The sequence below is a fragment of the Hirundo rustica genome, chromosome 16, assembly GCF_015227805.2.
Source record: "Hirundo rustica isolate bHirRus1 chromosome 16, bHirRus1.pri.v3, whole genome shotgun sequence".
In the NCBI taxonomy this organism is placed as follows: Eukaryota; Metazoa; Chordata; class Aves; order Passeriformes; family Hirundinidae; genus Hirundo; species Hirundo rustica.
In genome coordinates this window covers 924,594-940,922 of record NC_053465.1, presented here as the reverse complement: position 1 = coordinate 940,922, position 16,329 = coordinate 924,594, and the positions used below count along the sequence as shown (strand labels likewise).

Sequence of the window (16,329 nt, the reverse complement as noted above, 5' to 3'; positions counted from 1 at the left end):
AATGCTGCCCTGGGGAGCCTGAGGCGTTCTCTCCAGCTCCCAGGAGGGGCCACAGGGGCAGATGTGTGTCTGCTGCCTGCCAGGGCTCCCAAGGGCACAGCCAGCCTGCAGGGATTTCAGTCTGGCCTGGGGAATTGCTTTCCTGCCCCGCAGTTCTTGTGAGCACAGTGGGACTCTGCTCCTTGTGCTCTGCTCTGGAAGCAGAGCTGGTTGTGTTCCTGAAAAAAGCAGGGGATGCGAAGTGCAGCGCTCTGACAGAGGGATTTGGGGTTGGTTGTTGGGGTTTTGGCCAGGAAACTCTGCTGCTGTTCCTTTCCCAAACTCCTGACCTATGCCAGGGCAATTCCAGTTCCTCCTTTCCCGTGTTCCAAAGGTAGAAGAGCTCTATGAAGCTTACTGCATCCAGTGCAGGCTGCGGGATGGGGCCACCAACATGAAACAAGCCTTCTCCCTGTCCCCTTCCACCAAAGCCTCCAGGGAGAGCCTGGTGGAGCTCTACAAGAACGTCCAGGAGTGCACTGAGGTAGGAAATCCTTCACACCCCTCACCAGGACCTGCCTGTCCCTTCACAAAAATGTTCTGCTGCTGCCTGTTTTTTAATGTGTGGGTTAAAAACTTAACGTGCGTGGATATAATACAGGTACATTGAAAATCCTTAGGGCTGGGGTCTCTTATGACTTCCACTGGAAGTGTGGGATGGGAACTGAAGGAATGAGCTGTGCTGTCTGTACAAAACCTGTAATGGAAGGTGACTGACAGTGAGGAGCTCAAGGAGTTCCACTCTTCTGTGGAAGATTTTCTGTTTTACAGAATCCATTCATATTATTTACCTGCCTTTACTGGTGAAAATGTTTGTGTGTCCTTTAAAAATAAAGTAAAAGAAATGAAGTCCTTTAAAAGTAGCATGAGTGGGGAAGCAGCTCCTCTGCAGTGCTGGTGACCGTGCAGCCTTTCTTCCAGGACATGTGCTTTATAGAGGGGGCTCTGGAGGTGCACTTGGGAGAGTTTCATGTGAAGATGAAAGGTGGGTCCCTTTCTCCTTTCCTCCAAGACTCATGGATTTGGGGTTTCACTGATTCATGGATTTGGGGTTTCTGGGTAACAATCTGATCCAGTTACCAGTGGGACCTTGGACAGAATTCTGGTTTTTGCCCCAGCGCTGTAAAACAGACCTGCCGTGGTATTTTAGATTTGAATACAAAGCTGACAAGCTTCCTTTTTTTTCAGCTCAGTTAAATGTCGGCTTTTAAGGGTGCTCTGGGCTGGTGGTGCAGCTCCTGCACAGACTGAGGACGAGGGGGAGTGTTCCCCAGAGTCACTGGGTTTATTGCAGGCTGAGGTGCTGGGGGCTCTGTGAAGCTCTACAAACATTGGAACTTTTCCTTCTCTTTTCAGGGCTGGTGGGCTTTGCTCGTCTCTGCCCAGGGGACCAGTATGAGGTGCAGTACGCCACTGATTTGTGCCTTTTGTGCTTCCTTTCCCTGCAGTGAGAGGGCGGGGTGGGAGGAGAGCCGGGTGGGTGGCATTGGGGGGTTCTGGGAGGGTGCCAGTGGTTGCCCATCCTCCAGGGTTTGCCTTCAGAGCTGCCCTGGACTCAAGCAGCAGTGGGTGGTTCCTGGAGGCTGCCCCTGGCAGGGTGTGAGTGCACTCGGTGCCCCCCTGTCCTCACCTCCCCACTGAGCTCCAGGGTGCCCCAGCACCGCCCCAGCTGCACAGCAGTGTGCTCTGGGCTCCTCTCCAGCGCCCTTGGGTGCTGACCTCAGGGTTAAAACCTGCTGACCCAGGCCCCCAGTGTCCAAGGGAATGGCTTTGCTCCTGTGCAACTGGGAAGAGAAGTTCTGAGGAATTTCCGTGGGACTGAAGAGGAGAATCTGGGACGTGCTGGCCCCACATCCTCTTTTCCTCCTGGTCTCCAGGTGTTCGTGCGACTGGGCCGCCAGAAGTGGAGGCTGAAAGGCAAAATTGAGACTGATGACAGCCAAACGTGGGATGAGGAAGAGAAGATTTTCATCCCCAACCTGCACGAGAAGTTTGAAATCAAGGTGTGGTGTCCAGTGGTTGGATTGGAAGCAGTGGGCTAACAGGTCTTCTGCTACTTTTGAGAAGCTACACGGGCTCCTCAAAATTCTGAAATAGTTTTCTTTATCTAACTATGTAAAAAATGGCAGTTAATCTGTGTTGTGCCTGGGGAAGGGACATTGCTCCTCATTTTCCTGTGCTCCTGGCACTGGTAACTGCATTAGGGCATCGGCTTTCCCATGTGCTGGGGTATGTGGCTGCGTTTAGGGTGTTTTTTAAGAAGTCCTAGATCAATATCTGGGAATTTCTAGGGCACAGCCTGGGTGTGGAGACACAGGTGTGCGTGTGGATGTTATTCTTGTCCCCCTGTGGGTGCACCTGCAGGACTGCTCTCTGCTGGAGCACAGGGATCCCTGTAGGAGATCCCTGCCCTGCCCTGCGCTGGCAGCAGGAGCTGCCTGACTCAGGAGGCACTCTCTGGCACCTCTCCTTTGCAATGGGTTTTTGTGGGATGGTTTTTCACTTTCACTGCACGATGAGGGGCAGGTGAGAAGCTAATTCAGATCCCTGATTTACCCTAGCTGTTGTAGAACCTCGTGTCACTCCGTGTGAGGAGAGCTTCACTCTTTTTGTCAGCTGATGGGAGCCCCTGAGGAATTCCTCCCCACCTGAGCCCTCCCTGCTCAGTGCTCAATAACCTTTGCCAGCCCAGGCACGGGTTAAAAGAAGGAAATGCAGGGCCGTGTGTGTCCCCAGCCCCTGGAGCTGTGTGACAGCCTCGTGCCAGGTGCTCCTGGGGGAGCAGAGCTGTGTCGGGTTGGGTTTGCTGAGAGCAGATCTTTTCTCCTCCCCGTGCAGGTGCTTTGGGATCCGCTGCTGAGGGGTCTGGGGGTGTTTGTGTCTCTGCAGGTGACAGAGCTGCGAGGCCTGGCCACCATCCTGGTGGGGGTGGTGACGTGTGACAGCATCAGCTTCTTCACCACCAAGCCCCAGGCCATCCTCGTGGACATAACGGAGCTGGGCACCATCAAGCTGCGCCTGGAGGTCCTCTGGAAGTGAGTACAGCCTCAAACAGCAGCCAGGAAACCCTGGGAACAACTCAGGGCTCCCAAGGGTGTCCCTGGGCTGCTCCCAACATCGTGGTCCTCTTTGTGTCCGAGAGCAGGTGCAGGGCAGAGCACAGCCCCACGCTCCCTCCCTGGGCAGCGCCCGGGGCTGGGAGCAGGCAGGGGATGGGACAGAAGCTGCTCCTGTGACCTTTCAGCTCCTCCTTTGGTGTCACCACGGCCACGGCACCTCAGCAGTGGCCTGAGGAGCTCTGCTCCTCCCAGTGAGCGTTCAGTGCACCTCTGAGCAATGTCTGTGCGTCTACAGAGCACGAAAAATGTCTTAAAGGTGGTGAAGTGAAACTGAAAGTAGCAGCTTCTGGACACAAGGGAAAAACGACACTAGCGGAAGTTTTAGGGCAGTCATTGTCACCGGGAGATGCTCTGTTAAAAAGCAGCTTTCCCAAAGCTTGGCACCCTTGTGCACTGCGAGCAGAGATGGGTGCAGGGCTGTTTGTGCACTCCAGCTCACAGATGTGCTTTTAAACAGCTGAGTGTTGTCACCCGTGGTGCCTGTGATCTGTTCAATTGCTTCATATTTTAAACCTGTGATTTGATTTTTGTAGTGGACTCTACTGCTGTTATTAAAAGGAAATTCTCTCTCTTGTGGATGGTGCCCTGGCACTTCTCCCTCCTTCCAGACTCACCAGCACAGGCTTTTGGGGTAGTTCTGGTGTTTCTGCTTTATGGCACCCTTGTCTCACGCACACAGATCCACCTGCAGTAAATCAAGGCTTCTCAAGCTCTTTTCAAGCCCCTCAGTGAGGTGCCCAGTGGAGCAGGGGACACAGCACAGGTCCCCCTGCCTGGGCTCTCCCCAGCCCTCCGAGCTCCCCTGGGTGCCAGGAGCTCCCTGAAGGGCCCCAGTGACCCGTGCAGGCTCTCACCAGGAAAATCAGAAGCAGCTCTGGTTCCATTGCTGGGCTGGGGAAGGAAAAGCGTTACTGATGCCGTGTTCTGAGTGTCCCCTGGGTGTGCTGTGGTTCTGGACACTCGTACCTGCAGCTGGGCTGAAAAATGTGTCCCAGCCCCAGGTTGCTTGGAGTCAGTCAGAAATAAACTCACCCCGGCAGAGCTTTGCCTGCCCCTGCTTACGGTGCTTTTCCTCCCGAGATCTGACAGTGGCCACAGTATGTGGGCTTTGCTGTGTGGCAGAAATCACCTCTGCCCTCTCCTCTGTCTGCAGCAGTGGCACTGACAGAGTCAGAGTCCTCCTTTCACGCTGTTGGCTCTCCTCCCTTCCTGTCCTCACTGTCAGCAACTTCACAATTAAATCCTGCGCGTGAGCTGCTCTTACAAAAGGACTGAGGAAACCCCCTCCACTGCTGGGCTCTTGCACAGCTCCTCAGAACCTGAATCTCCACAGCAAATTGTATTTGGGGCAAAACTTTCCAGCCAACCCCATCCCGGTGCTGCTGCTCTCCAGCCCGGAGTGCAGCTTTGGGCTGGCAGGAGGAGCACGTCCCTGGGATTTGGGATTTGGGACACAGCCCTCGGAGCTGGCAGCAGCTGGGCTGGGAGCAGGGCTGCTGGTGACTCATTTTCTTTGGGAGTTAATCCCCCTTTGGAATTCCTGGGCTCTGAGAGCTGCGGCTCCGTGTCTCTGCTGTGTTTAAGTTTCCTGAGATGTGCTGGGGTCCCACCAAGTGGATCCTGCAGAGCTCTTGTGCAGAGCTGGCCTCTGCTCGCTGGCAGTGTTTGCTGGGGCTGTTTACAGAAAAGAGGAGCTGTGTGCTGATAGCTCAGGGTCTTTCTGCTTTCAGAGATAGAGCACTCATAATAACAGCTGCTTTTCCCTCTGATTTGAGAATAACTAAACAAATCCATCTGATTTACCCGAAGTTCCCTCAGAGGCAAGCTTTCAGTCTAGACCTGCTTTGTGAGAAATCCAAGCGTAGCTCTCTCTCCTCTGCTTCTAAATGTATATTTTCTTTAAATGGGCCTCTGGTCTTCTGGGCTCAAACAAAAGTGCCTTCAGCTCCTTTATAGATTGTGCCATGAGGAGTGTGAATGAGCTTGGGGCCGTTGCAGAGAGGCTTTGTTGGCCAGTTTGGCAAAAGGCTTTGGGTTCTTTGCCAACCTAAACAGCAGTCTGGGTTCTGTGTCTCACAGGCAGGATAAAGAGGGAGCTGTATTCTCTTTCCAGGGCAGCCCCCAGCCAGAGCCACTCCGGTGACTGCCGTGAGCAGGGCTGGCCTGGCTCACCAGGACAGAACCTGCAGGGAGAGGGGAAAAGGAAAGGCTGCCTTTTATTTTGGGATGCACCCAGTGCCATTCCTGCTCTTCCAGGCACGGGCTCGGGGGCAGAGGCAGTTCCTCCTGCAGGCAGTGATCCCTGGGGCAGCCCTGTGCTCTCAGCTGCTGCTCAGCCAGCCTGGACACTGCTGGGGCTGCAAAGGGTGGGTGGGACCAACACCCACCCCCTGCCAAATTCCATGGGCATTTCCCCCTGGGCTCAGGGGGGGAAAGGAAAATCTCATTATTAACAGCGAGTCCAGTCCACTTGACGGGAATTGGCTTTTTTGGGGGGTATTGATGTAAGCCTGGCTTCACAGGCTGAGCAGAGGGGTTCAGGCAGGGAATTCTATCCACACTTCTTCTCTGGGGGTACTGAATCCATGGAGGGGCTGGACAGGAGGGGAGTGATTGGGGCACAGAATGGGGACAGCACAGATGATCAGGCTTGTGGGTCACTTTAGATTTTTTTTTTTTTTTTTTTTTTTTTTTTTTTTTTAATGGAGTTTTTCAGTCCTGAAAAGCTGTTGCTGGCTAATCCTGTGCAGGCATGTGGATGTTGGCTGGGAAATGTGGACAGGAAATGTGGAGCCACTATTCCACCCGGTTCAGCCACAGCCACCCCATCAAAGCTCTTGCTCCACAGCTGAAGGTTAAACAATGACGTTCCTGCACGGTTTTTACCTATGCAGAGGTTTTATGGCAGTGATTTCAGGAAGTGACCGAACAAACCGAGGAAAAGCCAGTGACAGTTAAAGACAATAGTCTGCTTGCAAAGTCTGCAGCGTGACAGATCCCGGCCCTGGATTGCCTCAAGTGCAGCCTGTGTCTGGGGAAAGCCCATTCCATGGGCCTGGTTCCTCTGCCTTTCCCTGGAATATCCCCTGCTGGCTCCTGTCTGTGCCAGGAGAGGTGGATTCGTGCAGCTGGCGCAGCGTGGGCGTTTGTCTGCTGGAGAAATGTGGGGGAGATGATGGCTGGTGCCAAGGAGCTCAGAGCCACAGGCGATAGAAGCTCCAGAGCAGAGTCTGCTCTCGCTGTCCCCCTCTGCTCTCTGTCGTTCCTTGCAGGACCAGGAGCTCGTGCCTGTCTGCAGCCAGCTGAGGAGCTGCATTCCGCTGGAGGCTTTCAGGAATGGTCAAAGGGGCAAAGCAGACTTCATTTGTTCTTGTTCATTTCCGACAAATGTCATTTTGCATTTCTGCATCACGGTATCAAAAGCTAAAAATGAAAAATCTGAGGAATGGATCCCTGTGATTTTTGTTGTGAATGCCATGGGTAGGAGTAGCTTTCATGAGTAAACGCAGCAGGCTTTGGCTAAAAGGCTCTTGCTGTCAGAATCCGGATTTCTTTCTGCTCGAGTCAGTGCAGATGGTTGCTGTGGGGCTGTGATGGAGCCCAGCTGGGTGCCACTGCCTCCTTCAGCAGATTAACCTGGGCTGGGGCAGCTCCCAGAGCCTTTTCTGTGCTCAGGAAGAACAGCGCTTGCTGCAGGATGCTCTGTGGAGCTGGCCCTGGGCAAGCCGGGGAGGGCTGGGACTCTGCTTTTCAGCTTTTGCTAGAGAGCAGAAATCCATTTCCCTGCCGTTGATCAGTCCTCATTAGCACTCGGCTCTCCTGCAATGTGCAGCTGAATTCAGCTGATTTTATCCTGCTCTTTGGTCATTCTGTTCCATCACTGAGGCTGCAGGTTTGTTGCAAACAATCCACTCTTTTCAAAATGCCAGTACTCAAGTGGAAAAACAAACTTTCTTTTGGTGCCACAAGGCATCTCAGCAGGCAAAGTAACACATACAGAAACCAAACTTGCTTTGCTAAACTTGAAAAGTGTTTTCCATCTGCTGGTCAGCTGGGCTGCATCCCAGGGGATGGTGCAGGAGACTTTCCTTAGAGTGCCTTGCAAAGAAGTTGGGAAGCTAATGGCTGAGATGAGGCAGGTAATTAGGAAGTCTTTGGAGCAGCACTTGAGGAGCCCGTGCAGAGCACAGCCAGCTCCTCTGGGGCCGTCCCTGCCTCGTCCCTGCCTGTGTGATCACAGAACCTGCCAAGCAGCGCTGCACAGGCCTCCCCTGCCAGCCAAAGGAACTGTCTATTAACAGCTGAAGGATAATGAGGGCTTCCATTGGTTTTTCCAGGTAGTGTGTGCTCTGCAGGAGGGGAATTGGCAGCTCTCCTTCATTACATGTGTTGTATTTCCTTCCTCTGTGTCACTGCCCAGGGCCTGGGCCAGCACTGGTGCCAGAACAGAGTGCTTCAGCCTTTGGGACCTCGGGGCTCCTCTTCCAGGGGCTCTGGCACAGGGTTCTGTCTAAAGGGGTTGAGAATTCTCTGTCAAACCCACAGCCCTCTTGCCTGTGCCTCTCTCAGCGGGGGCAATCAGACACTGGCTGGAGGGGCCGTTTCTATTTCGTTTTGTTCTGTGTTTTGCTGACTGAACATCCCTGTTCACATCCAACCGGCAGCTGAACACCTCTGTGCTCTCTGCTCTCACTGACGCTCGGGCTTTTGTTTCCCGCTGCAGCCCCTTTGACACAGAGAACCTGTTTCTGTCTCCTGGAAGCACTGCCAAGTTTTCTGTGGGCAGCAGGAAGAGCTCGTTGTACAACTGGACCCCCCCAAACACGCCCAGCTTCAGAGAGAGATATTACCTGGTGAGTGCAGGAGGGCAAAAGGCCAGGCACAGCTTGGGGCTCGGCTTTTGGGCTGGATCAGGCTGGGCAGGAGCGCACTCAGGAACGCGAAAACATCGCTCTGGCGCCTTTGCAGTTTATTTGGGGGGGTTGCTAATTTTTTTCTTTTAGCCCCTATTCTTTTGAGTCCCGGTTTAGATTTTGTAAAGCGTCTTTAAAAACTCTGGATGAGACTCTGCTCGGCAGCTGGGAGGGTCGGGGTGCGGGTGCGTGGTGGGGATCAAACCGGGAGCCGGGAAGCGGTGTCCCTGTCCCGGGGGGCGGCTGGAGCTGTGCCCAGGCTCAGCCCGGGTCCCTCCGCAGTCTGTCCTGCAGCACAGGCAGAGCCCGGGGGACGCGGCGGAGGAAGCCCGGCCCCCCAGCATCCTGAGCTACTTGGCCGCCTGCGATTTCGATGTCCCTGGGAGGAACAAGCCCCACAACCCTGCGGAGACCAGCGAGGGGGACTCGTTCAGCTCCGAGGATCAGAAAGGGGCGGAATCCCGGAGCGCAACGCCGGCCCCGGAGCACAGGATGCTGCCCCTGGTGATTATCCAGGAGTCCGGGGCCGAGGAGCCGCAGCGTCCTCTCCCAGCTCACAGCACTCTGGACATCCTGAAGAAGACCCCGTGCGTGGATGGGCTCCCGAGCCCCTCGGGCTTTCCCAGCCGCCACAAAGGCAGGAGAGACTCCGTGAGCCAGGCGCGGAATCGCCGCCTGGCAGAGCAGGAAAACATCAGCCAGAAAAGCTGGAATGCTGCGGAGGGGCGCGCAAAGCCGATGGACAGGAGCCTGCAGGAGGTGTTAAACCTGCTGAAGGGCCGCCACGAGGGGCGAGCCCAGCTGCAGAAACTGGAGTGCCAGCTCTCCTCTCTGAGGGATAAACTGAAGGTAGGGCTGCCCTCTCCTCCCGGGGGCTGGGGAGGCTCTGGCGGTCCGTCCCGGAGCCGAGGCTCGTCCCCAGCTGGGGATTTTGGCCAGCAGAGGTCAGGCGGGGATGGGGAAGGAGCCGGGGATGGGGAAGGAGCCGGGGATGGGGAAGGAGCCGGGGATGAGGAGGAAGCCAGGAACAGGGATGGAGGCAGCGAAGGAGCTCCGGGCTGAGCAGAACCCGGCTCTGTGTCTGCCCCTCAGCCTCTGGCCTGGCCCCGAATGATGGCTGTTCTCCCAGCCCGGTGGTGGCCGCAGCAGCCCAGCAGAGCCCCTGTGCGCCCCGGAGCTGCAGGCTGCTGCTCTCCTCTCCTCTCCTCCCCTCGCACGGCCGGGCTGCGGGTCTGGAACAGGAGCAGCAGGGCTGGGAGGGGAAGGGAGCCAGCCCGGGTTAGGGACTGGCGATAACACAACTGCCCCCGCTCCTGCTGCAGTGAAACCCCCGGAAAAGCGGAGCTTAAAACCCAAACCAAGTGCCCTGAGAGCAGCCTTTCCCAGGGGGATAAGGGTGTAGTGGCACCACGGAATCCTCCGCTGAGGTGGAGCTCCTGGGTGCTTGGAGCCCTGAGACAGGGAGTGAGTGAAAACTCTGTGAGTGACAGAGGATGCAGAGAACATCACTCTCACCAGCCTCAGCAGGCATGGAGACAAAGGGGAACCCACACAGATTACAATATTGAAACAGGCTATGAATTTAATTAGCAGCACTATTTTGAGGTCAGAGTGCTGCACCCAAAGCAGACACCCCTGAGGTGTTAAGAATTAAATCAGAAAAGCAAAGTGATTTATTATTAAAGCAAGGAACAACCGCAAAACGGCTGGCCAGCTACAAATAACAGTATTTCTACTTCCATTTCAACAGCTAAAGCCACTTCACAACCATTCCTCCATGGAGAGTTTAATGGTGGAGACAGTGCTGGAGAGTTTTGATTTCCTGAACGCTGACTGCAGTGCTGACGAGCTGTCCTTGTTTGGGAGCATCAGGACGGGCAGTGTCAGGTGTGTGCTGCAGCACCTCGAGGGGACACCGAAGGGGGCCCACAGCAGCCACTCTGGGCTGGGACACAGCTCTGGGGTCAAAGCCAGCACAGAAATGTCTCCCCGTGGCTTTAGAGGGTGTTATAAATGCAATTAAAGAAAATTCTTCTTTCTGTTCAATGCCACCCGGTTTCTTTCACAGCTCCCTGTTGAGACTATTCAATTCTGTTTACTGATGAGACTTCTAACTCTCTTTTCCCCTCATGTCACCAGCACATGCAACGGCACCGTGCTCCAGTCCCTGAGCTGTGACACGAGACCAGAAGCACAAGATGTCACCACGGGGGATGACAACCTGGACACGCTGTTGATAACGCACCTGAGGCTGTGCAAAGGTCTCCTGCAGGTACAGAGCAGCCTGGGGGTTTCCAGAGCGCTGGCTGTCATTGTTGATCCTGATTACAGGAGAATTTGATAGGTTTTGTTTGCTTTATAACAGCAGAGAGACTCAGCATGGAAATCGGCTGCACGAATGCAGCGTACTCGTGTGTCCGCACAGAATGTGGCACACATAACTCTGCTGCCCCTTTTCAGCCTCTGGCTTTTGCTGAAGCTCTAGGAAATACCTCTGTGCCCAAAGCAGGCTGCAAATGCACAGGCTTGGCTTGGGTGATGTTTAATGAATGAAAAACTGCTACAGCAGGGAGCAGATGGACAAGGGGCTTCTGAGAGCAGCGGGCTTTTCTCACTTGTCTTAAAAGCTGGATTCTAAGAAACAAATCCTCATTTACCTGGAGCTTCATCCTGCCCTTTTTTCAGCCCCTGAGTTATGTCTGTTGCATTTCAGAAGCTGAGGACACCGAATGTAGCCCCGGTGGTCCAGGAGAGCATTTTGGAGGAAGTGTCAGAGCAGACACGAGTCCTGGGGGATGTCCTGGATCTGTCTGTAGAGAAGAGTGAGTACCTGCCTCAGGGCAAGGCACACAGAGATGGGAGAGGTGCACCCCTGCTGTCTGCTGGAGCCTCCCCAGACCCTGGGGCTTCGCTCTAAACTCCTTGCAAACACTGACATCATTAATCCAGCTCTTTTAGCCGGATTCTTAGGAAAAACAGGGCTCATTCTTTGGTCCATTTTTAATTCTGCACAGAAGGAATAAAATTGGGGAAGCTGGTCTCAGAGAAAGAGTAGCTGAACTGGGGTATGTGTTCAGCAGGGACGTTGTGGATGGTGGAGTTTGCAAAGAGCAGCAGAGCAGCCTTAATAAAATCCTCTTTTATATCCGTGCTTTTCCTTGGTAAGCAACAGCCCAAATTCTGCTCCTGCTCACCAGGACAGTTTGCTGGGCACAGAATTCTACCTCAGGTCTTCCCACTACTGAATTCTTCCATTGGCTGTTGGACATGACAAAATGATAGAGCACAACTAGAGGCTTAGGAGGCTTTGTTCTCATCTTGGTAAATACAGCAGCAAGAATGCAAATTTTAGTTGGAAGCATCTGCTGCTGGGTTTTATCCTGGAGGATGTGAGAGTAAACGGTTCCCTGGAGCAGGGCTGCAAAGGGGCTGGCACAGGGTGGGAGTCAGAAATGCAGGAGCTCGGTGTCTGGAGGTAAAATGAGGGATGAAGTGTCCACAGGGACCTGCACCTGCTCCTGTGAAGAGTTTGAGAGTGCCCCGAGCTCTGCCCCGGGCAAGGAACACGAGGCACGACCCCTAAAGCCCTTGGCAGTGGCAGCTCCTTGGCTGACAGAAGGGCAGCCACTTAAACCCCCAGAAGGTTCTGGGGCTGACTGGGGTGCTGGGATGAAGGGAACAATAAGAGGCAGAAGAGCTGCTGATGGCGTGGGGAGATCATTGCTTGCAGGTGTGAACACTGGGGCAGAAAACGTCCTGTTTTTAACAAAACCATCTCGAATTCAATCCAATGCTGCCCCATGTCCACACAGGCCATCTGCTGCCTCGTGTCTCATGTGAAATCCCAAATCCACCAGAGCTCGCTGACTTTTTAAAACATTGGGTTTCAGTTATTCAGAAGACTAAAAAGAAGAAGCAATATCTGAAAATCTGGAGTGACCTTGCAGAGCCTGGCAGCAGCATCTTGGTGACCTCAGCAGAAAGGTTCCGTCACGCCCTGAAATACACAATGATGCTCAAAGTGAAGGAGAAGTACCCCAGCCACCTGGAGACAGGTACCACGGGAGCACCAGGCCACGCTGGCTTCATTTCAGTGCAGGGCTGAAAACTGTCCTCCTGCATTTAAAAAACCCAAAACCCAACCCCTCCCTCGCTGTCAGCAGCTCCCATGTCACCGACCTGCTGCTCTCTGTTTGTCCCCCTCCCTTCTGTTCCCTGCAGTGCTGCAGAGGCTGCTGGAGCAGATCCTCACCTGTGACGGGTTGCTCCCCTCCTCACACTTGCAAATGGAGCCGGTCACTTTATTCCAGTTCTATCGGTACCTGGAGAGGCACCACATCGGCAGCCTGGAGAAACACCTGGCAAAGCTGGCTAAAGAAGGTGATGGCAGCGAGCTCCTCCCGCAGGGATGGGCCCTCCAGGTTCCTGCCCAAGGCACAGCAGCCAGGAAACAGCCCGGCCCTTGCTCTGACAGCTTGTTTCCATTTTTATCCCCCTTATGACCGTGCAGCTTTAATCAGAACAGGAAAAGCTTGCTCGAGTCCCGTATCTGAGCATGTGCAAACAAACCCCCGTGAAGGATGCGCTTATATTGCGTGTCCTGAAAAGTGGGGGGGGCTTTGGATATTCCAAAGCTGAAGCAGACACAAGGAGCAGCCTCCAGCTGATTTGAGGACTGAGTGCAGTCTGTGCCTTGGGGTCACTCTTGTAGCTGGACTCAGGCACAAAAAAGAGCAGGAAAATTGCAGAGGTTACCGAGGTGCATGGCCTGCGGTAGCCAGCGCCTCACTGGGGTCTTGTCCAACATGTGAAAGTACTTCAAAACTTGCTCTAGATTAGAAAAGTTATTTTAAAGTAGTGCTGCTACTGGCTGCATCTCCAGGCTTGTGCTGATGCAGAGGACTCGTGGAGAGGGCTGAGAGCTCGAGCATTGCTCTGCTGCCCCGGCACGGGGACAGTGACAGAGACAGGGGACAAGGCAGGGCGGGCACAGGGCTTGTCCTGCTCTGCTCCTGCCCCGGGCTGGGGGCTTTGCGTCCCCCGCTGAGGCCGGTCCTTGCCCCGCAGTGATGCTGATCGAGGAGCTGCAGTGCCCCGGGAGGCTGAAGACGCTGAAGAGGCTGAAGGGGAAGAGGCTGAACCGGCTGCAGCCGCTGCCGCGGACGCTGCGGCTGCTCGGGCTGCTGCAGCTGGACGAGAACCACCGAGTGAGCAAAGCGGCCACGGCGTGCCTGGCACGGGCCGGCGGCTGCGGCAGCCTCCGGGCACGGGTGAGAGCCGGGACAGCGGGGGGACACTGGGGAGCTCAGGGAGCAGGGAACACCGGGGAGCTTCCCCCAGAGCTGCACTGTCGCTAGAGGACACGAAAAGAATGATACTCACACAGTAAGCCGTCAGGGCAAAAAGAAGGGAAGTTTATTTTCTTGACCTCGCTTATATAGATTCTGGTCAATGACCAGGGATTGGAGAGTGAGGTTGTCACCTCTCCACCCCACTGGTCACACTAGAAGTCCATCAATTGTCCCTCCTCCAAGGAGGAATGCGAAAACAATCACTTTGTTTATGTTAAAATCCACGAGGAGTCTCCGCTACAGAAATGCAAGCAAGCAGGAGGCTGAAAGCATATGGCAACACTGCAGCACTTTCCTCACCTTGTTCTAGCGGGGAACGAGCCCCTAAACACAGCAGTGCTCGGGTGATTTGTGATTGCCTTGTTCCATTTCACAGGGACAAAACCTCTCCTGCCACTCGGGTTTGGTTGCTTGATCACACTTCGGACTTTCCTTTTTATTTTCCTTTTTTCATTCAGGCTGTCTTGTTCTACACTGATGTTTTATCTGACCGCGATGCAAGGCTGCAGCAGGCTGCATGTCTGGCTCTGAAGAACCTCAGGGTGAGTTCCCAGCGCGGCTGCTGCAGGGCCTTGCCTGCCCCAGGATGGATGTGTGGAGCCGTGTGTCTGCGTCTGCTCTGTGAAAATCCCCACCCAGCTGCTGAAAAGCTGCTGAGCAAAGTTCTTCTTTTCTCCAACAGGCCGTGGAGAGCATTGAGCAGGTTGCCCACCTCTGCCAGTCTGAAACAGAGGAAGTCAGGAACGCAGCCAGAGAAACCACACTGTCCTTTGGTAAGGCTTTTGTGCAGCTTTAGAATGGTCTGAAAGGATCGTGTGAAATAGTGCAGGACCAGGAGGGGCCTCAAGCTCAGCCTGAACAGACCCAGGACAACAGAAACATTTCACGAACAGCTGTTTCATACCATGGAGATAAACTTTACATCACACGTAACAGCCAAGGGCCCCTGGTGAAGTTTATAGAACCAGACCAAGGAGATCCTGAAGGATTAAGTGCTTTAGGAAGCACTGAACCTTTTGAAAAGCTCACAGATAAGGACTGACGGGTTTGTGCTGGTTCACTACTTGTTACTTCACTGGAATCCAAGTGGATTGGAGGTGGCCTGATAAAACCTCAGTGCTCCCCACCTCCTGCTGCCCAGCGTTTGTGCTTTTCCTGGGAGCTGGAATGCAGGCAGAGCATGGCCAGGTCATGCAGGAGAAAACCGCTTCCCTGTTCTGTTCTGCTCTGTGCCAGGCTCAGCTCCGGGGCTGTCCCGCCTTGCCCCACAGCACACCCAGGCTCACAGAGATGACAGGTTTTCCAGCTCCAAACTGTTCCTCGTGGAAGTCGTTGCAGGAGTCCTGTTTTTCCACGGTGGCTTCTGGCTGCTTTTGGAAAACTGTTCCCTGGGGGATGTGTTTGTCACTCTTGAGCCCTTCCTTCCAAGCAAGGCTGCGGCAGGAGCGGACCGGAGGGTTCCTCAGGGCGCTCCTGCCTGTCCCTCAGCAGGGGCTGTGCTCTCTCTCCGCAGGGGAACGGGGCCGACAAGCCTTTGAGAAGATGGACAGGATCTGCTGTGAGCTGAGAGAAACGGCTCAGGAGGCTGAGATCGAGATCACCGTGTTTTAGCAGTGGAATGTGAGGAGCTGGATCCCGCTCTCCTCACAGCCACACGGGTACCTCAGGGTTTGGTGTTGTGTGGTTTCCTTCTGCTCTGTTCTGTCCCTGCTGCCTCCTGCCCCAGGACAGGTTTATTTCCAGAGGGGACGCTCTGTGATCCCCAGGATGCAGCCTGGAATTATTTCCTCAGTGTCTCAGCACACAATGAAGTACCGAGTGCTGGACAATGAAAACTGGGATCCCTCAGAAGGCGGATCCAGGTCTTAACTGGAGTTGACATCTCCACCTTGGTGGAATTAGCTGCCCCTGCTCCAACTCTGCCCAGTAGGATCTATTTTCCCAGGAAGTGATTTACTAATTTGGCATTCCCCAAGGAGAGACGTGATCACTGTCCCAGCCCATCACTGCCCTGCTGGTAGAACAAATCCAGCACCACTGCTTGGTGCTTTCTTTGCTCAGGCAATTCAGCTGCAGGAGAACCTGGTGCTCCCCAAGTCACTTTCTTTCCAACTGCTGCAGCTCAGGCTGGGTCCAGGGGCTCTGTAAGAGGTGTGTGCTCAGCAGCAGGGGATTTGCCACCTGCAGGCCTGACTGAGGGAGGGACAGGTTGTGTTTTTAAAGTTCTAAATTTAGTCTCAGACCAAGACTCCTCCTCCTCACGCAGCCCTGGCTGGCAGGGTGTCCCTGGGGAGCAGCCTGGCTTCAGGTGCAATACTTGAAAGGGTTGGGCTTGTGTGTACATATTTTTATATATATATATATATATACACATAAAACTTTTCTATTTGGTATTTATTTGTTGGATTTCATACTGTTTTCTAAAGTTCTAATAAACCATTTGAGACAAGCTGCTGGGAGTGTTTCCTACTGCTGTGCTGGCAGCCCTGGGGACAGGTAAGAGGCACTAAATCCCCCAAGGACAGGGCCCCGATCTGCCCTGTTCCACTGTGGTGAACTCTCTCCTCCAGCTGTAGGTTTCCTTAAAAATATAAACCCAAGGTAAGCACTGGAATTCAAACACCAGGCTGTGCAGGCTGCAGCTGCAAACAGGGTCAGCATCAGCTCCTGCAGAAACCAGCCAGGGTGCTTGAGTTCCTGCACTTCTTACCTTAAAGTGTAACTGTTCAAGGTGGAAAACCAGAGGAGGCAAAAGGAGGGGCAGGGAGTGATGGGGATCCCTCACTCTTTTACTGGAGCTCTGCCTGCAGGAAGTTCTGACAGCAACATTTAGACTCCTTTACTCTACAAACGCACCCCCAGCCTTCATGTGCACGTGGGTCAAGCAGGAGCCCGTGGATCCAGCCC

At 54.2% G+C, this 16,329-nt stretch overlaps 1 protein-coding gene across 5 annotated transcripts in view; it reads left to right on the top strand.

Moving 5' to 3' along the window:
• RIPOR3 (RIPOR family member 3) overlaps nt 1-15,602 on the top strand; it is a 41,049-nt gene extending 25,447 nt beyond the window's left edge. For all 5 annotated transcript variants that reach the window (XM_040080124.1, XM_040080127.2, XM_040080125.1 and 2 more), the window contains 16 exons: nt 374-523; nt 961-1,024; nt 1,396-1,439; nt 1,917-2,042; nt 2,929-3,074; nt 7,882-8,011; nt 8,354-8,920; nt 9,822-9,958; nt 10,211-10,343; nt 10,785-10,893; nt 11,962-12,126; nt 12,293-12,451; nt 13,139-13,341; nt 13,881-13,964; nt 14,105-14,195; nt 14,936-15,602. In XM_040080124.1, coding sequence (XP_039936058.1) covers nt 374-523; nt 961-1,024; nt 1,396-1,439; nt 1,917-2,042; nt 2,929-3,074; nt 7,882-8,011; nt 8,354-8,920; nt 9,822-9,958; nt 10,211-10,343; nt 10,785-10,893; nt 11,962-12,126; nt 12,293-12,451; nt 13,139-13,341; nt 13,881-13,964; nt 14,105-14,195; nt 14,936-15,033 — 2,406 coding nt within the window. In that variant the 3' untranslated portion in view covers nt 15,034-15,602. The remainder of the gene's footprint in view (nt 1-373; nt 524-960; nt 1,025-1,395; nt 1,440-1,916; nt 2,043-2,928; nt 3,075-7,881; nt 8,012-8,353; nt 8,921-9,821; nt 9,959-10,210; nt 10,344-10,784; nt 10,894-11,961; nt 12,127-12,292; nt 12,452-13,138; nt 13,342-13,880; nt 13,965-14,104; nt 14,196-14,935) is intronic.
• The last annotated feature ends 727 nt before the right edge of the window (nt 15,603-16,329 follow it).